Source organism: Triturus cristatus, chromosome 11 (genome assembly GCF_964204655.1).
Source record: "Triturus cristatus chromosome 11, aTriCri1.1, whole genome shotgun sequence".
Taxonomy (NCBI): Eukaryota; Metazoa; Chordata; class Amphibia; order Caudata; family Salamandridae; genus Triturus; species Triturus cristatus.
Window position 1 is genome coordinate 658,306,721 of NC_140594.1, and position 26,896 is coordinate 658,333,616.

The 26,896-nt window shown below is 42.8% G+C and overlaps 1 protein-coding gene across 1 annotated transcript in view; it reads right to left on the reverse strand.

Moving 5' to 3' along the window:
* PAK2 (p21 (RAC1) activated kinase 2) overlaps positions 1-26,896 on the reverse strand; it is a 403,878-nt gene that overhangs the window by 207,284 nt on the left and 169,698 nt on the right. The window contains exons 5-7 of the mRNA XM_085634213.1: positions 23,127-23,158; positions 16,652-16,753; positions 7,549-7,681 (exon numbers count right to left, since the gene is read on the reverse strand). Of these exons, the coding sequence (XP_085490339.1) occupies positions 7,549-7,681; positions 16,652-16,753; positions 23,127-23,158 (267 nt within the window). The remainder of the gene's footprint in view (positions 1-7,548; positions 7,682-16,651; positions 16,754-23,126; positions 23,159-26,896) is intronic.

Below are 26,896 nucleotides of genomic sequence, written 5' to 3' on the forward strand. Positions count from 1 at the left end.
TGGCAGTTCGGGCTGAACTGTTCCCATGGGGCACAGGGTCAAGACTGATTTGCATATGGCTGGGTTCAAACTGGAATGGCATGGTGAGCAAAAAAACGATGGATTTAGGCCCAGATCTCTGTACTGGGGTGAATGTATGACATTGTTCTGCATTCTGTCCATCAATTGTTGTTTTTGCTTTACAATATGTGGCAAACCCTACTCTATGTAAAGACTTCAATGCCCAAGTCTCCTGGAATAAACAGATTTCGTGGGTATTGATGTAGTCACCCCACTCAGGAATAACCATTTTGACATTTAACCCGGCTATATTCCAAGACAACATACTTAGCCCGGATGGTAAAACTACCTTAGTTCTCTACTGACCTGTGGTGGAGATTCCGCTCTCAAGGGCCACAGACAGGGTCTCCTCCTCATAGCCACCGATGGTTTCCACAGTGGCATCAAAATGACTGACTAGTTCCCCTTTAGCATACTCCACTAATACCCTATTGTTGCTCGTCAGCGGAGGATTATCAAGAGCCACTACTCCCTGAGATGATTGAGCTTCTATGGCCTGTAGAAAAAAAGTAGGTACTCCCTGGTTAATAATAATACCGGGCAGACTCCCCACCCTACCAGGCAGACTACTATATATAACCCCCTCAGTGTCAGCAACGGTTCCCCAAAAAGTTTCTTCACTCGCTAGTTCCCTATTCTGAATAAGTGTCTGGTCCTTAATCACATCTCCCTCATCAATTTGCAGAATTTGACTGCTCGAAGTCATCAATCTACTTGATCTAAACTGCTAAATCTATTAGTTAGAGAGAGGACAAAGGATGGTAAATTATCATAGTTACGTCTATTGTTTACTCTTGCCACCTGTGGCATAAAATCCCTATCTTCCCTTCGTTGACCCCAGCTATCTAAAGAGAGGTGGGGAAGATTAGGGGGATAAAAATACATTAAAGAAAGGGACCGTATTCCTGTAGCCACCCGCATCTGATGCCAATCGCATATATGATAGACTATCCGACTAGCTCTAAAGTTAATCAAAATGCAAAAGAACAAGAATTACTTTTCTTTAGCGTTGGACCTGGTGAAGTGGACAGACGTGCAAATCCTTCTTTCAATGCGGGGAGACTCAATTTGCAGAGAGCAGGTAGAGGTCCAAGACTGTGCTCTCGTAACTCACGAGTGAAGTGCGACAACTCCGTGAGGAGCAAGCCTCCAACAATGGTTCCGGCAGACCACAACCCCAGCCACAACTGACGATCGCCCCATCACCTTGATGTGAGATGCCCTTGAGAACACTAAAGCATAATCCTGCCTCACATGACAGGATGGAGTACTATTCTTACAATGACAAAGAAGCCATTGATTGTACGCTGCCATGTTCTTTGCCTGGCCAAGTGCTTAAACCCATTTGGGTGCCCATACCCTTGCGGCTCCAACAGGCTGCCTACCCTGAGCCCCTGCATGCAAGCGGACAAGTACACTGTTCTCTGGAAGGCTGTGGCACTTGTACCTCACTTGTTGCCCGCTACAGCCCCCTTCCTCTTTTCCATTTACTGGATTCTGTTTCTGCTCCCCATCTTGTTTACTCTTATATGGTTTGTATTAAGAGATATTTTTTTTTGCTTTTTATGCGATGGATATTGTTGGGGTGGAAGTGTAGGGTGGAGGGGATAGTCAGGTGGTTGGGTGCTGTCTGCATTTATTGTTGTTTCAACACGAGTCACAGATACATCTAACTTCTTCTGCACTAAATCTACCGGGGGTCAATTTTCTGAGTGACAGAATAGAGGCATACAAAGTGATGTTGTGGAATGTTAATGGGATGAATGACAAGATAAAATGGGGAGAAGTTATACTTTAAGTCAAGCGTAACACCCCAGCTATACTTTTTCCCCAGAAAGCACCTTTTAGACATGTAAAGCAACTTTCTACGCAGCTAAGAAAACAGAGTTTACCACTCTGCCTTCACCCGGGGCTCCAAGGGACGAAGCAATTCTTCTTAGGAAGTACTTCACCTTGGTGAATCTCAGTAGGTACAATTGATTTCGTCCTTTACAACACCATTGCAGGCTCAATGGATGGCAACCCCCCCCCCCCCCGACACTTGCTAGTGTCTACGCCCCTCCAACTCTACAAGTTGACCCTCTCCAGTCTGACCCAAATACTAGTGGACACACTCCCAGCCACAACGATGGTGGTGGGGTACTTAAACAGCAGGGTAGAGCCACTGTGTGACTGCACCCCACAACTATCTTCCACTACACAAATGGTTCTCCCAGTGGGCGAATACTCTTGGCCTGGTACACCCATGGCGCAGAAAAATCCATTTGACACGCAATACACTTACTACTCTCCTCACCACAGTTCACCCTCTAGGATAGGTTATCTGGTTACACTGGACATGCTGTGTGCGGTGTGAGACCCATATTCTTCTACGTGGGGAGTTCGATCATCCAATTATTAAGTTGAGTTTGCGAGATGCCAGGAAGGGCACCATGGAAAGTGGCGATTTAACGCCTGGTGGTTAGAGGATAGATGTATTGGTGGACCACCTCCGTACCAAAATTGCCGACTACTTTGGACTCTAGGCCAGCTCTGTGTCTTCCTCTGTCCCACTCCGAGGCATTCAAGACTGGGGGAAAAGAAATGTTCTACACCAAGGGCAAGTCGCAGGAGAGACTTCAGGATATACTGGACCTAGAGGACAGCATTGTGGCCCTTGAGAATCTGCCAGCCATCTCCCCGACGCGTCCACAACCTAAGCGCTCACCCTCGCTAGGGCTACACTGAAGCAAAGAATGCTAGACTCCGCCCGCACAGGATGGAAGGTGTCCTGTGACAGAGGCTATGAGATGGACGACAAGGCGTGCAAGCTTTTGTACTGGCTTGCCAATAAGGCTGAAATAAACAGAATGATCCCCTCTGTTTATGCAGAGGAAAGCAGACTGATTAACACATCAGTAGGCATTGTGGAGGCAATCACCTCTTACTACGGGTCACTATATTTCTGTAGACAACTCCAAGCTGTAAAACATGCCGTTTCAATTGTTCACAACGTACATATGCCCAAGTTGTGACTCGCTGATAGTTCTATGCTGGATGTTCCTATCACAGTGTAGAAAATAATGATGGCAATAAAGGCTATGCCATCAGAGAAGATGCCTGGCCCAAGCGGCATGCCCATAGAGTTGGGTTTTATAAAAAAAATAAATGTTTTTATAGTTTTCCTCCGTGCCTGCCCCCTACCTTTGAAGTTTATTCAAGGAGGTTTTTACAATTGATTATGCCATACGACTTACGAGGAGTTACTACTGCGGTCCTACTTAAACCTAATAAGCCAGCGCTTTACAGTTCCTCCTACCGTCCTGTATCACTCAATGTTTAATCCAAAATCCTAGCTAAAATACTCTAGATTTGCCTTGCTGGGGTGGTGTGCTCATTAATCAATAACAAACAGTACGGGTTAATGCCTGATCGCAACTCCAGACACTGCTTGAGAAGTCTCCATTTAGTCTTTGCAAGGGCACCCAAGATCCCAGTAGATAGTGCACTACTGATGCCGGACAGGGAAAAGGCATTTGGCTCAGTTTATTGGCCCTTAATACACCAAGTTTCAGGTGAGATGAACTTAGAGACACACTGCCACAGGTTTGATGAGGGCCTTTATACAGAGCAATGGGCACAGGTCAGGGTGAATGGAACCTTGCCAGCGTCATTCGGAGTGGGGAAGGGCAAACGGGAAGGAAGTGTACTGTGGTGGTGGAGAGGTAAGTGGTTCTGGATCCTAAGGTTGTGATTTTGAATCATTTGGGCAGTCCTAGACACGAACACACACACTCTTATAGTTGTTGGCTACATGACTGCAAAAAGACACTTGGTGCACCATTGCTGCAGGTCGGGGACTAAACAACCCACCCCCCCGCCTCAGTGGAGGAACAGACTAGAGGCATGGGCCTCTGTGCCACGATGGAGGAATTGGTCTATAAAGTCCGTAGGGGCGCAGAACCATGCCAAAATCCATGGTCAAACTATGCTACTAAAAAGCCTTTAATGTAGATGCGCTTTCAGTTGTCTATGGCTTGCCTGGTTGTCACCATTACACTTGGTACTCCTATTGCGGATATGCTTTGTGACGTTATGATTAGCTGTAGATTTAAATCTGTTCCAGGGAGGGACTCCTCACTTAGGATTCATATTGTTTTTTTCTTCATAAAATAATTAAGATTAATAAAAACAGAAACTGGAAATAAGTTAACAAAATGTTTATATTAAGGGTGCGCAGACAGGTCTGCTTGTGGCAGCAGTGGTATCTGTTCCCTTGGACAAGAGAAAAGTTATGTTTCTGTAATCCTAGTTCATGGTTATGGGCATTACTTCAGAACCCATAAAAAGTAGATTAACACATTAAACACAGGCAGCATACAAAAAAATAAATAAAGAAGAACTGGGGAGAGCATCAGCAAAAGGGATTTGGGTAAGCTGTGTTGGAAGTGTATATAGTACAGCCTAACAAGGCAGAGAGGAAAACTTTAATTGAAGCAGTTTCTTTTAGTCAGTAGGAGTCAGAATTCACAAAAGCTGAGAACTGGAAACAGCATAAACATAAGGGTATGTGTAATAAGTGCCAAACTGAGTATCCCCGGCATGCATTTGTACTTTTTTCAACAGTTAAATTCAAAATTAATTAAAAAAGGATTTTGAACCATCCGTCCTGACAGACATCCAGTTGATGTAGAACTGAGTGACTGAGTCAATCATGATGGTATCGGGTGGAAGAGCAACAAATGAAACTGGCAGGACAATGGAATCACCACAGGGCAGAGCTATTTACTCAGCCTGCTTTGCAATTTGCCTTAAGCTCAGTCTTCTGTTGTGTAACAGTTAAATAAATGCTTTGCTCTCCGGTTCGTCATGGCTGATGATATGCAGGACATTTTATCAAAATGCCTAGGTAGGAGAAGAGACATTAAGCAATCTTTTACTTTCCTGTGATACCATAGTGTCGATCTCTTGCTCGTCTCTTAATACCAGCACTCGACTCATATTTAGTGCTGAGGTGTGTGTAAAGTCAAAGGGTGAGAATGTAATAAGGACAGCTACTAAGTGAATATTTTGTGACCCACAAGATCAAGGGTAGTATGAGCAGCCGAATCAAAGATCAATTGGGGCACAATCGTGACACAGCAGAAGGTACCTTTGTCGGGGGGGGGGAAATCTGGACTATGGCTGCACTACCAAAAAAAAAAAAGAAAAAAATAGCCCCTTGTTACCCTTAACTGACATAGGATAGACATCAGCCAGTGCACATAGGAGGCTATCATCCGACTAATAACAGTGCAAAGCTGAAAGGTGTCTTGTTCTACGCAACTCAATTCTAAAAGAAATTCAATAAAAAAATGTGTATTACCTTCTAGGTGATGGCCTACAGCAAACAGAAGAGAAGGAGTGTTGAATTAAACCTCACAACTAAGAGGAAACCGTATGCTTACAAACGGAAATATATATATGTGTGTACCAGTGATCTCCTAAACGACACTGCCCTAAAAGTACAGCCAATTGAGAGACAGTCTTTATTGGGTTCGAAAGAATCTAAAAAGACTCTGGCAGCAGAAAAAATGGAAAGTCCTCGACTTATTTTAGGTTTTTCCACAAGCTAGAAACATTAGAGGACTAGTAGAAAAGAATTGGAAAATACTGCAGACCGACAATGTTATTGGTAAAACTATCTCTGAACAACCTGAGGTAACATATCGTAAAAGTAAATCACTGAAAGATTTATTAGTACGCAGTCACTTTTCCGATGATACCCCCAAAAAAACTGTGGCTGGCTTCTACCCGTGCCTCTCATGTAAGGCGTGCAAGAACAGCAAAAAGGTTAAAGAATATATGGTTCCCGGCAGAAAGGGAATGTGCACTATCAATAGGTTCATGAACTGTAATACGAACTTTGTCATCTGTTTGACATGCCCGTGTGGTCTCCAATACGTTGGAAGTACCATTCATCCCGCCAAGAAACGAGTGTTGGAGCACACACGGGCAATCACAAACCGGGACACTAATTACCCGGTAGCGAGGCACTTCGCTGAAAAACATGAATCTCGCAGCGATAAGCTCAGCTATTTCTGCCTAGACCATGTCCCCGTTACTGAAAGAGGAGGAGACAGGGTTAAAGAGTTGCGTCAATTGGAGGCACGCTTTATTGTTGAACTCCAAACACGCACTCCTTGGGGTCTTAATATGGAGGAAGAACTGTGGTCCTTTATTGGCTAAGCCAAAGTCCAACCCTAGGTGACATTTTGTATGCAATTCGATTCAGAAAAAGTAACAGCAAATTGATAACTCAAGCAGTTTGTGGAGTGCATATACATTTGTTGCATTTAACATTCATTTATGCATTACTTGCCCATATGTTATATAAAGTATTCTGCAATGATGCACTTTTACCAAACGTCACACTATTGCTAGATAATAGCCCATTTGAGGGCTTTATTTAACCTATATGGGTAAAGTTTATAGTTTATTGTTAGTTTGTATCTATGGTTATGCACCAAATCATATTGACCTTAGACGGAGCTTTCCCAAATTCCTATATGCCATTTGATGGAGCAATACTTATAATGAATTTTTTGCAATCGATCACGACAATACATGCAATTGAATGGATTGATTTTTCCCTCTTTTTAGGCAATTCGCAATGTGCGTATATTCATTTCGCATGCTCCACGTGTCTAGGGGGTCGAATGTTATTTTATGCACCCATGAAGCTGGCACGGTTTGATGAATTACCCTGTTAATCTTGCCATGATCTTTTCTGTTTAATGAACTAGGCTAAAATGGCCGACACTATAATGATTGATTTTCTGTTATCTGTATGACGAGTCCTCTGTCGGTTTTGCTTACTTTCCTTACCGTCAAATGAAGACATTTATCATTTATATGTGGTCTTTTGAATGCATCAACTGACACCGACGAAGGCCAGGGTGCCGGAACGCGTGTGTTAGCTTTCCACGGAGAGTGAGCAATAAAGATTAATTCTTGGAAACGAGCTTGGAGTGCGCTTCACGTTATCTTTGGTGGAGACGTGGTGTTTTGGATATATATATATATATATATATATATATATATATATACACACACACACATATATATATACACACACATATATACACATCTACACACACACACACACACACATATACAGAATTACTCCAGACAATGAACAAAAAAGTTCAGAGATGAGGTGCAAAAGAAAATGGCGCACATCTCTTAATGGCAAACTTGGACTCTTCTTTCAAAACGCAGCTAAATTAGTGAGCCTGTTATCGTATTGTTTCAGCATACTTCTTTCCAACATGGAATAGATGTTTAAAATTCTATGCTAGTGAATGTGTGTGCTAGGCCCCATTCACCTGCAAGCTTCATGCAGATGCCGATTTTTTAAATTGTAATACCAATGCAGTCTTTTCCCTTCGCTATTCAAGCCAGTAGTCTGTGAATAATGGAAACAGCTCAAGGATTTGAGCTCATTATTTAAGAACTAGATAAACTTACGGAGCTTCTCCATGATTTCTTCATCTGTCATCTTCGCCTTCTTCTTTTGTTTGTCTGCATTCTTTGATGAGTTGTCCGTGTGTGCATCACCAGCAGGAGCAGGAATGGGGTCAATAACAGACCGTGTGTACACCTGCGTGGAACAGAAAGTCAATTGTTGGAAAGTAATGAGTAAAGCTGAACAGGCAAAGGAAGAAAGTAAAAAGAGAAAAAATAGAGGTTAAGTCAGAAAGAAAAGTGCTAAAGGAATAAAGGAGGGAGCATATTAACGTAAAAGTTAATCACATGTTAAAGTAAAAGTTAATTGCATGCAGTCCTAGTTCTCCATCATGAGTATTTGGGCAAAACCCTTAAACAGAATAAAATTTCTATGCATGAGTAGGATGTTCAAAACACGTTTTAAACATTTTTTTAAACTCCATTCAAGTTAAGAAAACATGCCTTTAAGAGGCACTTCTGTTTATTCTTTTTAGGTCTCGCCTGAGCCAGCACATGCGCTGCTCTGGCAAGACATTTAGTGAGTGGGCTTTAAAAAGCCGGACCACAGCTTTTTGGGTGGCATAGAGAGTGCAGTTACGCACACAATCACGAGCAGAGGCGCCATCTGGCTTTCCTCTTTAGTCATGGTGCGGGCACATCGCATAGCTCGCGGCACCCAAAAGGCTGTGTTCGGGCTTTTTAAAGCCTGCTCACAGCGCGCGCGTTCGGGCGTTTTAAAGCCCACTCACAGCACGCGATCACTTTAATTTTCTTCCCGCGGCCGCGTCAGTGGTTTTGCCTATGAGAAGTTACGATGGGGTTGGCATGCAGAGAGTGGCAGTGGTGCTTGGGTTTCTGGTTCTTGTAAATACTTTTTTGATATTAGGCTCTCCTCTTACCTTATTTAGGCTTATGTTAGTATGGTTCTGAATCAATGACTGAAGCTATTGACTGGGCTAATTGAAGCTATTTTCACATCCAACCGTGATAAATGAATTTGCTTTCTCATAAGTTCTGTTTTATGTTTGGGTCGCCCGGGAACTGTTCATCTAACACCTGTCTCAGTGTTGTGCACCTCTTATCCGTTGCTTTTTTTGTGGCCAATCCATAATCACGTTACAAGACATTTTTATCATAATTTCTCAAGCACTTCTTATGTCATAGCACGCGATGTACCAGGCATCATTGTACTCTAGACACGCAGGCTCTCCGCGTCTCGTCCTCGCACTCTGGGGTGGGGCTCGGAATCACTCAGCGGCGCCGCTGCCCTTGGGGCTGCAAGATGCTATTGCGGCGCTGAGCGAACCTATCACTGAGGGAAACATGAATGTTAATCACAAGCCCCGGAAATGTCACTGTCGTGTTTTCTCATCATGTAATAAAGAAATGCCAAGAAGAGCATCTTTGATGATATCTGACTATCTAAACTGAAGCGAACGTAGAAATATTATCCTTAAAAGGATTGTCTTTAATGTTATGAGATATGATTCACTGCAGACGTTCACGCATATAAAAAGGTGATATTTTTAGGCAGCTTACATCAGCGCCAAAATATCAAGTCAGCGCTCCTTTTGTGTACCTCCTCTGTATCACTTTCATGCTCGTATATTTAAATTACTCACTCCTACGCTCTGTCTTGCTGTTGTCTCTTTTCTCATCTATCCTGTCCTCCTCTTCACTACGTTTCCTACTTCTGTTCCACTTTCATTTTTCATTGACCACTATTGTCTTCTGTGCCACAACATTCATATTGCCCCATATTTTCCCACTGCTCCTCTACATAATGTTCGGTTTTGCTCCTGAAGTACGCATTCGCCAAGGCTTCTTGGCGCTAAGGGATATTCAACAGTACAACAGACTTTACTCACCTGCTCTAAAAATTATTTAAAAAGCCAGATTTTCAAAGTGTGCTCACTTCTGCACGGAATTCGTAATTTCACCGTGGAAACTCAGGGTTTCGCTCATGATCTTCAGTAACTCCACATCTACAGAGTTACTGGTACACCAGGTACTATTAACATGGGTGTGGTGGTGAGGGTCAAAGCTATCAGTTATATATTTGGGGCACTAGTAATGAGATGCCTGACACCCTATAAGATTTTACTTTACCGATCTTAAGACCAGGGATGGAAAACATCCCCTTATTTTAAAAGGCTAGACTATGGGTTATTCCATATATAAACCTGTGGCATGTATAACCCTGTGCGCCAAATTCATGGCTTTCGGACACACATTTTATGAATGGATGCCAGAGGAATTTACGAAGCAAGGCTCATATATGGTCATTGTTTTCAGGCCCCAAATCAGGTCGGTTGCTGCATTTTGAATCAACAGTAGTTTTCTTTTCGATCTAATAAACGCCGTGCCGTCTTCACGGACACCGCACTATGCAATGCAATAGGTGTTGGTTTTGGTATTGTAAATAACAATTCCTTTAAAAAAAAAAATTAAGGCATTGCCATTTACAATGTCAATAGCTCAAAATAATGTCATTGCGAGACCTATTGCATTGTAAATGCTTGTTTTGTTTGCCAACTGGCCAACACAGTCTAAGTGCACTTGACGGAAAATATCAGTGCATTAATTCCTGGAACACTACCTCTCACATGCTGTAGATTCTGAAGTAAGTGACAGAAGAGGTCTAGGTGTTTCCTAAGGCTAGGAAAAGTGAAACAAGATGCCTTCCACGGACACTTCCTGTAAACTGTAATGGCAGCCATATGCACCAAGTAGAACATAACTGAAAGCCGGATTTGGCCAAATAAAAGCAAGGCAATACACTTTAAGCGGGTTCACCTTTTCCAGTAAGCACCAAATGCAGAGGGTCTTCTACTTGCAGGCACATTAATATTTAGCAGAATAATGTTCTGTCACCCTCAGCGTAGTAACACAATCATCTGCCATATACAAGTGGTCGTCCGGCAGGTACTCCAGGGCCACAAGGGCAATCTCATCAATGGCAGGCTGGTGTGGAGGTTTTTGTCAAACATCTGGTGAGGTTTGGCCAGCATGACAGACCGCACTGTAGCTGCACAGACAGGCGATGCAGGTCATGATACAATCACAGACTTGACCAGTCTGCAATAATTTGATCACTGGTGTCCAAGCTTCTCAATCACCCTTGGAAAGAGGAATCGTAGGAAAAGCGTGGACTAGTAGCTTTCTCCATGAATCAGGTCAGAGGAAACCTGTCTCTGGAAGCCTTGGTTGCAAAATCTCAGCATTAGACGTATTCTGTCGTGGCAGGCAATGCCACATGTGGAGCTCTGCAAGATTCCATTTAAAACAGTCTTCTTTGAGCATCCACTCGTGGTCAGTTGTGTGCCTTTCAAATCTGTAGGTCTGCGATATGGACCGTTGTTAGGCTAATGCAAATCGCTGGGCACCAATGCCTGACAGAGTGAGCTTCCCACAAAGGGACTCTGGTTCTGCTAGACCCTGGCTTGTTGAGGTAATAAACCGTTATAGCATTGCCCAACTGAAGAATGATGTAGGTTGATAAGACTAATGGAAGGAAATACTTTAAGGCCAGGTGAACTGTGCCAAGCTACATCATGCTGATGTGGTATTTCTGTCCTAAAAAGGAACCACTTACCATGAATTGAGTGGTCAATTGTCAGTGCCCCATATCCTACCATCAAGGCATCAGTCACAGTGCTTTGCAATGGTGGGGGACTTCTAAAGAAAAACTCCCTGAAGTATGCTCTTCCTCCACCATGCCATAAAAAAACGCAGTCATTCAGCGAATACATTTCTTGAAAACAGCCTATCATTTGGGACCATTAGTCTACCAGATGCTCTTAAAATAACACATTTTTCAGAGATTAAACAAAAAGCTAATTATTGTAGATGGTAACCAACAGAATCATGCCAAAGAATGATTGGACAGGAATGCCACTGAATTTTTAAGTTGTCCACAAACGTAATGGGCTTAATAGGAATAGAGTTAAATCGGTTAAGTACTGACAGATTATATTACTAATTACTTGCAGGTAGGGCTTTTGTAAGCAGATGAAGTAAATTCTCCACATGTATAAAATGTATTGAAGCCTATTACATCAAAGGCATTTTACACTATGTTTGACAAAGGATGTGAGTTATCACAAGAGCAATGAAGGAAACTTTCTAAAAGTGGCAACAAACAAGATTGGAACAACATGGTAAATTACATGCTAATGGCTACCTGTTTTTCATTGGTCGATAAATGGTGGTTTACACTGCTATATACGTGAATTATTTACTTGACAACATATACAAGTCCATCATTTTGAAAGACACATAATGAGGTTCCATACAATTAATATGTTTTGACCACCTAGGGGAAACAGTGGAGCCAAATAGTTTTACTTCATTTTAGAGGCTATCACTACACTTATACTCTGCAAAGTAGTGTTGATAATGTAATATCAGGCAGAGAACAAGAGCTTAAACACCTTGACTGTTGCTCATAGAAACAGCCTCTAAGCAATTACTTGTCCTTGAACCACTAGCCTTTAAAATGCAATCATGCCTATGCCAGACCTATTGGCCTTCATTTGGGATTAAAAAAGTATTTGTTCATTCTTCTATATTTATGTTAAATTCAAACTGTCTCAATGACGCATTCGCTTCAAACAATACACTTTGTCAATGATACAGGAGTCAAAGATTGTTGTGGTAACCACAAAGGAACTACTCTTCTCAGAATGGTCAGCCTGTGAATGCTATTACAGCCATGCGTCAAAAATTCAGATTAGCCCTTTACATTTACAATAATTTATCACTATCCACTTAACACCTTCACTCCAAACAAAGCTATTCTACGGATATGTCAAACAGATTAATTTCGGATAAACATGGTTCAGTCCCTGCAAATTCATATAGCAAGTAGAAACTATCCACGCAAACTCGTGTCGAACCTTTTCATACATGCATTCCCTGCTCCCTCAGACCTCACTAAATTAGCATTCAGCCCTTTTATTGCTTTCAACACGACTGTCAGTTTTCATGGACTGAGTCAGTATGGATGTGAAGAGCTTAGGTGGTAGGAAAAGTCCAGTATGAACAATAAAAATGTTTGAGTTGATTGAAACCGTACACAACCATACCCTATCCACCTGAAGAACCATCCTCAACCCCACACCCCCGTCTACCCAATGATGCAGAGAGCACGGAAACGTGGGTAAGCAAATGTGCCTGACATTCGCATCCAAAGGAAATTTCTTGTTCTGGTACAATCTGACCACAACCAGAAGGTTTTCTGTGATATACATGTTTGAATGTTTATTTGATAGTTGTTTACGGTTAAATAGTAGAAGCTGCACTTGACAAATAATTTCAACATCTTTAAAGTTAATTAATACTTCTGATGGAGAAATATCCTGTTCCATGCAGGCATCTTGTGAATGGTGCAATTTATATTATTTGCATACAGTCAAGCACAAATTGGGGTGTTGAAATATTTGCCTCCATAAGCCACGTGCAAACAGGAGCACTGGCAGGTCTCCAGGTGACCTCATTTGGTTAAGAGCTGCGAGGAATCCATAATACCATCCTGCCGCCCCGCTAATCATTCCACAAAAGAGCTTTTAATAAAGAAGTAGAAATAATTCTAGACGAGCGGGCGGTGGCAAGATCACCGAACAATGAAAACTGTGAAATTGAACAGGGGGCAGAAGGGGGCCACAGAGAGATTAAGTGAACTGGGAGGAGAGCCGTGCGCTGAAGGTGAACACTAACAACAGACATGAGCAGCAACTGGCTCCAAAGCTGAACAAGAACCAAAGACACACGCAGGAAACAATAATAAAAAAAAACAAGCGCGGGGAAAGAAAGTAGTGCGTTGAAACTAAACATATGGCAGATAGTGAAAGGATCCATGTAGTAGGCAGGGGCAGTCTCTAGGGTTTGAACAAAACAGCCAAATGGCAGGAAAATGTCAACTATTCACCAATTGAACAAAAAGAATTTAGAAAGGCAGACAAAACCAATGAAAAGCGCTGGGAGTGTTCAAAGCTCAAAGAGTGAATACAGCATGTCTCAAAGACAGCGCATGTGCACTGCCTAGGCTCTCCTAAACATTAAGGACTGGAGGCTTGCAAGTTACACAATTTAGTCCAGTAAAGTAAATTTGTAATCACAAACCGGAGAAGACAGACATTTGAGTTCATTTTGAAAGATTGCCTTTTCAAAAAAAGCAAACTGAAAAGGGATCAATGTGAGTAGTGTTTTAGTATAGTATATCTATTCACAGAGGTTGTTTGTCACCAGAACTGCAGTAATCCCTGCAGATAGGTATTGAACTTAAATATTTATCTGGCAAGCAATAAAAAGCAAAAGTGGAGAATCTCTGACCAGAGAGTGTAACACAGACGCCTAGCAGGGTAGTTCAACAATAGCACCGAGACAGCCCTCCTCGCCGCCACGAACGAAATCTGTGCCCTCTTCAACCAAGGCCATACGGCAGCCCTCATTCTCCCGGACCTATCAGCAGCCTTCTACACCATCTTCCACTGCACACGAGCCAACAGGGTCCACTACGCCGGCATCCAAGGAAAGGCCCGAGACTGGATACAATCGTTCCTCTCAGGCAGAACACCGAGAACAAAACTCCCATCCTTTCTCTCAGAACCGACAGAGATCAGATGCGGAGTGGCCCAGGGATCCTCCCTTAGCCCCACACTCTTCAACATCTACATGACCCCACTCTCTGCCATCGTCAGAAACCATTGGCTCAACATAGTCTCCTAAGCCGATGACACCCAGCTCCTCCCCCTCACCAAGGAACCAGACATCACCAGGCACAACTTCCAAGAAGGGATGAAAGCCGTTGCAACCTGAGTAAGGAACAGCTGCCTAAAGATCAACTTGGAGAAAACAGAAGTCCTCATCCTAGTTTCTACACCCTCTGCATAGGACGTCACCTGGTGGCCCCCCGCCCTCAGAAATCCACCCACACCCAACTAACCAACCATGTACACAACCTTGGCATCAAACTTAACTCGTCACTCACCATGAATCCCCAGATCAACGCCATATCCTCCACATGCTTCAACACCCTCCACATGCTTCGCACGATGTTCAAGTGGATCCTCCCCGACCCCAGTAAAACAGTCACTCACACACTCCTCACCAGCAGACTGGACTACGACAATGCTCTCTAAGCAGGGATCCGCAAAAAACTCCTCCGCAAACCCCAGACCGTCCACAACGCCCCAGCGAGACTTCTCCTCGACATCCCATGGCACTACCACATCACAACACCTCAGCGACCTCCACTGGCTCCCCATCGAAAGAAGAATAACTTTCAAGCTGTTCACTCACGCCTACAAGGCCCTCCACAACACCGGACCCTAATACCTCAATGACCGAATCCCCTTCCACGCCCCCAAAGAGAAACCTCCATCCGCAGATCTCTCCTTAGCCAACTTCCCACGTTTTTACCGGTCCAGAGCAGGTGGAAGAGCCTTCTACCTCGCAGTGAAGACCTGGAACAAACTCTCCCTTCACCTCCGATGGAGATCGACACCACTATTTCAGGAAAGACCTCAAGACCTGGCCCTTTGAATTACCCCACCGGAGCTGCTAACACCCACCCCCAGCGCCTTGAGACCCTCACGGGTGAATAGCATGCTCTACAAAACTCTGATTGATTTGCCATCAACAAGTGCAGCACATCACCTGTGATCAGTGAGCATGTAGCACCTTCAGAGAAGCCTGGCTATGCATTTTCAATTGACACTGCTACATGTTAATGGATTTATTACATTATGTACATTAGGTTTGGCTACTGTGTTCATGCCTGCATCATCTTTCAAGGTGATGGAATGGATCGATGTAAGAGAAGGGACTTGTGACAAAGCGGGGTTTTGAGAAAGTTGGGCGGACTGAGGAAGAGGCTGTTGGTGTATGGCACCATCAGACACAGGTTTTTACATCTGAATATATTTGAGGCTTGCCTACAACAGATGACACTAGTTGTTTATGGAAGGAGTTTACCTCAGGATTCCAAACGTGAGAAACAGAAGGACTGTCAGAGATAGCTGCTTTTGGAGTCCCTAGAATTACGAGTGCAGCACAAGCAATGCTACAGCCTTATGTAATCAAGAAACAATTGATAAGGCTTTCATGTTTGGTACCTGGTCTGTGCTGAAATTATAAACTAAAGGACTGTCAAAATTGTCAGAATGTGTCATACCCTACAAGTGACACTATGGCACATTTGTTTTACTGTTTCCACACTAACCTCTTCATTAGGGAGTGCACAAAAATGAAAATTCTACTAGAGGGGCTGCAGCCAATAGGCTAAATTAGTGTTACTTCCTGTAATTAGCACACTGCTGCTTCATCTGCAAAGTTAATATGTTTGGCTACTCTCTATGTGAAAGTGTCTTTATTGACTGGTACGATTGTGCGTAACTGTGTGGATGAGTGGTTGAATCAGAATGGGTTAACACGTAGATGGATAAATGAGAGCATGGAACAATGAATAAGTGTCAGGCTGAATCTATTATTAATGAGTGAGGCAGTACATGGATGGCTAAAAGTGGAAGTTCATTCAAGAATGAGTCCATGGGTGATGAAAGGGTGCCTGTGTGAAAGAATGACACACATAGTGAATGAATGTTGAGCGATTAAGTGCCTAAAGTGACCAGTCAATTTGGAGGTACTTTGTTCTAAGCCAGACCTACTGGTTTTGCAAGTGCTTGTTTAATTTTGAAATTCAGCTGCAACGATTAACTGGTTTAGTCGATGCAGGTTTTATTGCTCCCAATGTATGTCAGCATTTTAGTTTTACTGATTGAGATAGAAAAATATTTACAAAATGTTATTAAGTGGTAGTAATAATCCCAATTCTAAACTAAAAGATAAAACATGGCTTCAGAACTGTGGTGCTTTCAATTAAGAGCCGCTAAAGTCAGTCATCAAGACTGATCCCAACAAAATGGTACCAATGTAGGGTGCTGAAAGAATGTAACAACTAGGATTAATTTCAACATAATCTGCAAACCAAAGGCACATGACCATCCTAACTGGCTCTATCGAGTCTCGGTGACCCTCCTTTCAAAAGTATATATCATGGTCTGTATTCAATCATAAAGGGTACATATACATGTAAATATGACAAAATGTAACTAGGACTCACTGATTTAGTGTGCTCGGGACGTGGGGCGATGATGGGAGGGGGTTCTTCATTATCTTCCTCTTCGGTTGCAGCTGGCGAGGGTTCGGAGCTTTTTGCATTTGGCTATTAAATGGGATAATAAAAAGTAGTTTGGTTCACATCAAATATCAGTATAAATGTACTTAAAACATGGTGCCAAATAATCAGAAAATGATATCTGCCCAAAACGGAGTAACAACTGCTAACAAGTCGTTAACTACCTGTAGCACTATTAGTGGCTGTGCAGTCTGCAATGTAGTGTTGGGTTTTGAGTAATGCAACTTGTTGCTCTTCATAGTTTTGTCTCAGGATTCAAGGTTGCACTGAAGGAGTCATGAACAAAATCACCACCCCACCAACCTAGAAAGATTAAAACACTCCACCTATGATTATGTATTCCTCCCCCCCCCCCCCACCTTGGAAATAAGGTGTCTGTATGTCCGTATATGTATGTATTTTGTAAAGACTGAGAGGGCTAGGAATGCATGGATCAACCACAACACATTCACATGCTGTTGTGATATCACTCTGATTCACTTGCCCTGGACTGCTAGGCTGGCAACTGACCCCCACTAAGATGTGAGAGAGAGGAGTCATCATCGAGTAATTTATTCGGCAGCGTGCCATAAAGGACATTTCCTATAGCACTAACTGCTGCAAGGTGTACCTTACGAGATGACAAATGCAAACAAGATCTTGCCAGATCAAGTAAATAAGGATTTACCACCTCATCCTGACACATGGAAGAATCGTTATTGTTTTGAATGCACCAAATACCGAACCGTTTCCACTTGAAAGCATAAAAAGTTTTAGTGGAATGACGTTTGGACTCTCGCAGAATGTCCATACTGTACTACAGTATATTCAGATGTTCACACTGCTAAATTAAAGGATGGGAAGCAGGACCTGGCCCATGATCTTGCATATGAGATCCTGTCTGCACAGCAGCCTCAGTGTGGTAATTCGGCTAGTGTAGTAGTCCCAAAGAAAAAAACACTGTACGGGACATTCAGACACTATCAATCATTCTGGTCTTGGAATGATACAGCTTGATCAGAATATTGGGTATCAGTGGAAAAAGGAGGAAAGGAGTACAGAAATTTAATTGACCAGTCAATCTATCTAAATGCATTCCCTTTCAACCGTGGCTGGTCGAATCTTGAGGTGTAATTTGGGCACGTTTTGTTTCTTGCATCTGCGATCAAATCTATTTGGGGATAACCTCAATCTTGAAAGATGCTTTGCAGGACATTTTCATTGAGAACCCAGTTGTCATTTTGTTGAAATGTGCGACAGTCTGCTTCTGTATGCTGAATGCCTGGCAGGTGAATGACAGCGGTGTTAAATTAACTTGCTATAAGCCATTGCAAGATGGCTTGTGATTCTAGAGACGGAGGTCTGAAATGTGCCCATCCCTACTTGTTCAGGTACTAAAGTGTCCTTGTAGTGTCAGTCTGAACAAGAAGGGAGTTAGTTGTGAATGAATGAACTATTTCAGAGCCTTCTGGGCTGCTCTTAGCTCCAGTAGGCTGATGTGATAACTTATATTCTCTGACCAAGTGCCTTAAGCCTTTCTGTGAGATCCATGTATGCTCCCCATATCTAGAGAGATGCATCTGTAACGATTAGTTGAGCAGGAAAGTCCAGATCAAATGAGATTCCTTTCATTACATTTTTTGACTGGGTCTACAATGTAAATGATTGAATTGGTGCAATATTAGCATTGAATTATTGCCCAGCTGTTTGAGAACTGTTTCCACTAGTCCTTTAGGCATTGTTGAAGCCTCATATGAACCCTGGTATAAGAAACCAGAAAAACACAAGACAATATTAATCCTAGAAGGGATATCTATTGTGCCAAGAGAAGAGTTCGTAATAGATTGGGGAACTTCACACAAATAGGCGACAGCCTCTTCTCCAAAGGATGTACTTTTGCAATCCAAATATTGAAAATTGCACGCCAGTTACTAATGGCTAGGAGGTAAGGAGGAATTCATGGTTTATCAGGGGCTTCCCTGCAGCTGGTTGCAGCCCCCCTCCCCCAACCGCTGGGGGGCTTGCAAGGTGTGTAAAGAGGTCTCCAATGTTGCTGTGGCCATTGAGGGACTTTAACCCTCTAAGAGAAAGAAAGTGACTGCTATATGTCTACCTCTCTGCTTTTATTGGTTCCATATCTGCTTTAGCACGACCCTTCCTGTTATCCGTATGTGATCGGAAGACAGTTTCTGGAGAACGCTAAATTTGAGATACATCGTTGATCTTCAGTTTTACACAAGTTAGTTTGAACATTGAACTCCTTCTGAGATCGATTCTGTAACAGTATCAATGAGCAGCCAGACCTGAATTGCCTGCGGCAGGGCCAATTATTTGATTCAAGACACCCATACCCTCATTAAGGATTTCTTGAAAATCCTCTGTCTTCCTTCAGTCATTTCTCAATGAATCTTTGGGGAGCGTCCCAGAGAGCCGTCTTATCTCCACAAACTTGCAGGGGCACCGAAGCACTTCATTATTGTTGCAGAAATTCCAAAATATTTCTTCCTACGGAATCCATGTACTTGGTTTCTTTGTCCAGTGAAACAGAAGGAGCGACTGTATTTGTTTACATTGCAGCAGATACAATCACAAATTCCAGAAGAGCGTCCATTCTTAGGAAGAGAGGGTCCTGATCAGGTGGTTTATACTTCTTCAAAATTTTAGATGGTGCAGACTTTATTGAAACAAGTGTTAAAAGAAACTGCATAGCAGGTTTAAGTAGTCCAGGAACCAACATTAGGTGGTTTGGATACAGCTTTCCGATACAGGGTCTCACATGCCACTGAAGTTGTAGTTGGCACGGTCATATTATTCAACTTTGTTGCCCCCACTAACCAGTACCACATAGAAGGTAGTAAGAAGTCTACTGGAGACTCACTTTGCGGAAGTGAATCAGAGGGCTGGAGAGTGATCTCTTATAGAAGGACTGCGTGAGGAAGAGGTCCAATACGGAAATCTTGTCCCTTGTCAAGAACAAGACTTTATGCTGCAGCATTTAGATTGGGAGTGGGAGGTTGATCTCCCTCTAAAAGACCTTCTCTTCCATTTGCTTGGTTAAATCTTTTATCAGAGTTGTAGAAGAACAAATCTGTGTATGATGAAATCTTTCCCTTCAAGAACTTACAGGAGAAGATGAAGGAATCAGTGGAATTCTCTGCGGAGGAAGTAGAGGAGATGCCATGGGCCGTTCAGTATCCGGGTTGCCTAGGAAAAAACATGGAGATTTTGAACCCCTTTGCAATGGTGTGCATAAAAGAACTACCTGAGGAGTTCTCTCTTTAAGGGGATTAGGTTAGCAAATAGTCAGATATTTTAGGCACTTTCCTCTTTCTTAGCTCCCAAAGTCTAAATACACTAATAAGAGTCGACGTTGAGGAGGAGGTTTGTCTCGATGTCAAACTAGGCTTCGACAACTTATGACAGGTGGGTGTAGACAATGGAGGTGGTTTCGACATCAATGGATGCTTTGGCAGACTGTTCAGACTCATTCAACATTGTATGTCGTCTTAACACTGCCTCGGCATCACACAAGTGGGTATGTTGGCAGACTTCAATGTCATGATTCTTTGCATCGATCTGGAGTAACGTCTCTTCCTCTGGTGACTTTTCCCTAGATCTACCCTTAGGGTAGTCCTTGGAACAGGAAGAGGGAGCACTAATAGAGGGTGACCTTTCCATAGGCCTGGGATGTATCAGCAGCTGCTGCTGGATGTCTTACTTGTAGGCTGTGCAGCCTGAGCCCGATCTTTTCTCAAGTCTCTCGGTATTTCAGATTTCTCCTGAAGAAATTTTAACAGTGGATATTGGTTTCTGAATGATGATCTTCACAAAGGCAAACAATACAGACTTTTTAAGGATTATAGACCTATGTTCTTCCCATATATATTTCTTATAGGAAAAGTGTCATAAATGTATACTAAGTCTTAAAAGACGTCAAGTGTATTGAAAAAAAATAAGAAATACAGGTTCTGATATATTCGCAGAGGGAAATAAAGCCAAAAATGCAAAGCTCAGCACCCCAGGATTCTGTTTCCAGGAGCTGGAAAAATGGACTGACGTGATGGTTTACCAGGAAGGGGAGGGGGGTACAGTGCAACCCTTAAAAGATTTTCTATGATCATTTTAATTGAACTGTTGACTATTTCATTGAAATGAGTTCTTTCTTTAAATGAAAATTTAGATAGCTTATTAAATAGATTATTAGACAGACCTACAGACAGATTTAAAAGCCATGTTTTTCAACTATTGTATTGTAGTAAAGGGGCGGAGTGACAAAGGATAATGCTCTGCCACCATATAAGTCAATCTATATTTGTGTTGTGAAAGAAGAAACTGGTTGCCAGAACAGACTTTTTGTTGAACTATAACAAAAATGTAAAGACCAGCAGGACAAATGTATTCTGACAGGTGGCTTTGTGCACAATGATCATGATTTAAAAAGGACTGTTGAAGATAGGTAGCTAATGGCATGCCCTCATTATCAGCGTAATGTTATCACAGCTAGGTCAGCCGTGACCAGCCAAGCTACAGCATTTTGAATTAGTTGAAATTGTTGAAATTGTTTAACAGGTAAGGCTAGCTAGATACAATTTCTAGAATCCAATCTTGTAGGACTGGATTGAAATGTTGAGTAGAGAGAACTGGAAACAAGAATATACAAAAACTTGTTTCAGGGTCCACAGGTTTAAAATTTTTTTTTAAAAAACAGGTGCTTGTGACCTTAGCAGTTTAAAAGTTAAATGGGAAGATGGGAATCCATAAAGACAGTTTCTTACAATGTTGTCAGTCACGTGGCGGTGAACCAGAATTAAAGACTACGGCTGTTGTTCCTATTTCAAGTATGTAAGTAAAACCTCAGTGTTTGAAGGGTTCGTTTTGAAAAATTAACTCACGTGCACCATCGAATAATTGCAAGGCAGTTGCAAAGCTCGACTTGACTGTCACCTGTGTACAGGTGGAATTTACTCCCCTGCTGTTGGGGTAATTTTGCCAGGGAGAGCATGTATAGATGAAATAGTGGGGAGAGTGGAACCTTCTGGGACACCTCACTTCAATGGGCATTACTTTGAAGAAAGAGAAGAGATACAAACTGCCCTGTCGGTCAAAAATTACTAGAGCCACTTAAGAACTAGGCCAGAGCACCCCAACTCTTCCAGGTTTTTTTTTCAAATGGGTAAGTAGTAATTAATGGTGTGAAATGCAGCTGAGAGGTCTAAAAGTAGCAATGCACTGGCAGCAAACTTGTGCACCAAACTATGTAGATCATCTAATACTTATGGATCATGTCTTTGGCGTGTCACTTAGTGTGTGTCAAAAATAGTATTGTCCTATTCTCAATTTCACTGGCCTCAAGCCTATTTCTCAGAATCAATTATTCTGCCAGATCTATACTGTTCCCCAATTCAGCATCACTTTTAAAGACGCCACCTGCACTAATTTGTTTGTCCTTGATCTTTTCCATAACCGCTTAGAAAGTCCACCAACCGTCACAGTGGTGACAGAATTTTTTTCCCTACGGTTTTGATAAGTTAAGACATTAGTTTAATTGTGTTCTTAAAGGGACAAATTACATATTGGATGCAGATTAGACAGCGCCAATTTCACAAGACAATTGGAGCAGAATCTAAAAAGGTAAGACTTCAATGTAACCTGAACCTACAGCAGTGGATTTTTACGCATACTGTTGATCACTTAATGTGCCTGTCACAAGGGTGCACTCCCACTACACCCTACCAGTAAACAAATAATTTTTCAGTTGTGATGCTGTTTCCACATGAAGCACAAAATGTCAGTTCTGACCCAGACTAAAAATAAGCAGAGCTGGACTGCGTCTTGGTGCACAGTGACTTTTAGAAAGCAGGATCATGAGACATTCTGTGCACACTGTGTTCCGAAGCAAAGGCCGAAGTACCACAAGCTGCAGTACTCCAAATACAATACTGGAATGCAGGAGAGTGCACTGCATGTGATCAATAACACATGGTGCAAACCGTGGATAACTGAAGCACATACTTTCCGCTTTTCCTAATTTCTGAAGAGGTTGGTCGTGCTATCCTGGTGAAATGCTTCTGCCATGGAGAAGCATGCAACTGTCACATACTAGCGATTAAGGACGCTCCAAATGGAGTGTATTTGATGTATTTGTCTTATTTGGTCCAGAATGAGGGTATGCCGGTAGAAAGGTACATTTATACCAAAACTGGCTGCCTAACAAGTTTGACTTTCATGCGCAATTTTGGAGGGTGCTGCAACTCATTTGGCCATACTAGTCACACACCATTTGCATGAAACAGGAAAAAGGTGAACAGAGAATGTGGCAGGTGTGGAAAAAAAGAGGTTCAAAATCAATGCTGTCAGCTAGCACAGTTTTTGTAATTCAGTAATTCTATAAAACATGCAACTGGCAAAGAAATGTACTTACAACTGGTGCTCCAGCAGGGAACCCATCCTTATCTAAAGAGAAAAAGAGAAAATGGGTGAAAATTCTTCTAGCTGAGAAGTCAACTTAACATTAATAGAATATCAGTATCATGGATTGGTCTCGAGGCTCGCATTATTTTTTGGTGGCTGATGCATTACCCCTACATAAACACAACTGTTAGCACGTCCAAATAGATCTATTTTCAGCAAAAACCAGCATAAATATTCATTGGCCACACCGTAAAAACATGATGTATCCAGTTATCAAAAAGACTAGTGCTGGCATTTACGAACTGTTTGGAACGTTCATGCAAAATTCTAGACTTGAGAGGACAGCAAGAAAAATATGGCAGTCTCTACTGGAGGTCCTTCAGGAAATAGCACTGCCATGTCAAATAGTTCTCTGGTAATGGCAGTTTTATATTATACAATTCAATTAACTCCACAGGATGTATTTGGATTTCCACATACTTAGCAGGACAAATACAAATCCTAAACACAGCAGAATGCCCCGAATACAAGAATCATATTACAGACAACTAGAATGAACATGCAATACATTGGATTCAACTGCAAAATCGAAGGTAGAGTATTAGCCCGATGATATTCATGAATGGACAGTGGTGGAAGACATTTTAAGATAAGGAACAGTAGCAGAATTCTTTCCACTAGAGGGCACGTCTCCAAACACTGATGTATCAATCAGGTAACAAACCGCCTTGATGGAATGGACTAAAGGGCGAGTGTAAAACTAAGCAATGAATGCAGAGCAATGAAAGGGGTTGGAATTCTTGTCCCGGACTGTCTGACAACAAAGAGGGACTTATCAAGCACACAGCACATCAAATTCACTTTAGTCTTGCATGAAATTATTTTGTGCAAATTGATTCTGAACTCTTCCTGTGATGACTCTTGATCAAAATGACTGGACTTGTATCCACTTCTGCTTAATCCTACATCATCTCTGCTTGAGGAAATCATTTTGATTTGATGACCCACAGACTTTTAAAGCCATGAGGATATAAACGTGAACTGTTTTACAAGTGCACATATGTAGCACAATCATGGTTTAATAAAAATTTCTCTAATTAATTATTTATTTTATTTGAAGGTTTTATATAGGGCGAACAAGACTCTTGCGGGTATCAGAGCGCTTTACAAGGAAGATGTTGGACACAGGTGCATGCATAGAAAAATAGTAATATATGTGATTCCAATAACAGGGGTTCATTAATGAAGACTAATACTTATATTACAGTGGGAAGTACATAATGCAAGTGAGTTTCGCCATGAGAATCTCTCACTTCTTATTTGAAATAGGCAGTGGAAGGGTTAAGTCTTGTTTCTGTAGGCAAAGCATTCCAAATCCTAGGAGCCATTCCCGAGAAGGTCCGGTTGAACGTTTTCTTTTTGGCAAATCGTTGTGGTTTCAGTAGAAGACTCCTTGAGCTCCTAGAGGACCGATTACCAGCGGAGAGCACCAGTTTCTGAGCTAGACAGCTCGGAGTGTTGTCATGTATGGCCTTGTGTGTCATACATGCAATTTTCAAATGAATTCTAGCTTCGAACGGTAGCCAGTTGAGGGCTCTAAGGTCTGGGGAGATGTGAGTGTTTCTTTTAGAACCTGTGAGGAGTCTTGCGGCTGAGTTGATAGCGGCTCTTAGCGGGGCTGTCGTCGATCTAGGGAGGCTGCATAGGACTACAGCCCCATATTCAACTCTTGGGATTACTAGGGCTTGAACTGCCTGTTTGAAGTCGTTTGCTGGCAGGAAGGGTTTCAGTCTCCGTAAGGTGTTCATGTGGAAATGTGCACCTTTTGTGGAGGCGCTGATATGTTTCTGCATCTTTAGGTTTCTGTCCAGTGTCACACCCAATGATTTCGCTGATTCGACAATGAGCGGTTGTCCTTTGAGTGCTGTTAGGTGCTCCATCCAGTCAAGTCTCTTCTTTTATATCAAACACTGCAACTAGAACCACTTACTCTGCATCTGTGACTTTATCTCACAATGTACAGCACTTCACTATCACTATCTCACAATGTACAGCACTTCACTATCACTCTAGCACTAGATCGCTGGACAAGTTACTTATCTTCAGTAACGCCTTATCTGGTAGAGACATGACCTAGCTGCAGATTTCTTACCTTTGAACGTTCCAGGCATCAGGCTGGATCTAGAAGTTGTTCATCTGGTAGGTGGCGTTGGTCGACTTTGCGCGACATAGTTAGCATTGGGTTTGTTGTTATGACGTACGCGTTGTCTATACAGGCGCCACCTCAGCGCGCTGACGTCAGTACCTCTCAACTTTCCTTGCCAGAACAGCAGAGTCATGAAGGTGACAGACAGTGGTGTATTTAGACAACTAGGGCCCTGAAGAGGAATAGCCCCGACACTAAAAACGGATCCACAGTGCGGGGAAGATGGGTAGGTCGGTAAGGAATCTGCAGCTAGATCATGTCTATCAGATAAGGCGTTACCGACGGTAAGTAACTTGTCCATCTGATAGAGAAATCTAGCCGCAGATTCCTTACCTTAGAACAGATCCCCAAGCAATACCATCCCTGGAAGAGGGACTGTGGAAAAGTTCAAACCAAAAAAGTCCTGTAGTACGGAACAGCCAAACATGGCTCTAGACATGATTTTCCAGGCAATAATGTTTGGCAAACGTGTGCAGAGAGGCCCACATAGCTGCCTGGCAGATGTCAAGAACTGGAACACGAAGCTGGAGAGCCACGGTAGTAGCTTTAACCCTGGTGGAATGAGCTTCGAGGCATTCGGGAAGTTTCTTTTTTGCTGGAGCATAACAATTTTTTTATGTAGAGGATCACCCATTAGGAGATGGTCCTCTTTGGCACAGCACGTCCCTTCATTGCTCTAGTGTACTCCACAAAGAGTTGGCCATCTACCCGGAACGCTTTTGTGCGTTTGAGGTAGAACGATAACGCTCTTTTTGGGACCAGAAGGTAGAGACGTACCTCCTCCTTAGAAGGGAGTGGAGGAGCATAGAAGGTGGGCGAGGTGACAGATTGCCCTAGGTGGAAAGGTGTTGCAAACTTTAGGCAAAAAAAGAAGCCCTAGTGCAGAGCACTACCTTGTCTGAGAAGACAGTCAGGTAAAGAGGCTGAGAAGAGAGCCCGCAACTCACTCACCCTCCTGACAGAAGTTATTGCCATTAAAAAGGCTGTCTGGACCGTGAGCAACCGGAGGGGGCAATTGTGCAGCTGCTGGAATGGAGCATAGATCAGATAAGTGAGGCCCAAGTTAAGGTCCCATTGGGGCATGATGAAAGGAGAAGGGGGAAACAAACGCATAAGCCCCTTCAGGAATCTATGTACAATGGGTGATCTGAAAAGTGACGGTTGAGCTGGCAACTACAGAAAAGCAGAGAGAGCCTGAATGCAATCCTTTAGTGTGCCCAGGGTGGAGCCCTGCTGAGCAAGAGAGGATGAAAAGGAGAATGTCCGAAAAGGAGGCAGACAAGGGGTAGATAGACCGTTCTGTACAATGTTTACAAAAATTGTTTGCCATCGGCAGACGTATACCAACTTAGTGGAGGGATGCCTGGCTGCCAGAATAACTTTGCATATTTCAGGAGGAAAGTCGAATGCTGTCAACTGTTGCAGCTCAATCTCCACGCAAGGAGGCGGAGAGTGGACAGGTTCGGGTGGAGGACCCTCACCTGCTGCTGGGACAGAGGATCCTCCTGAAGGGGAAGCCTGATCGGAAGATCGATGCTCATTTGAAGAAGCTCGAGATGCCAAACTCTGTGCCC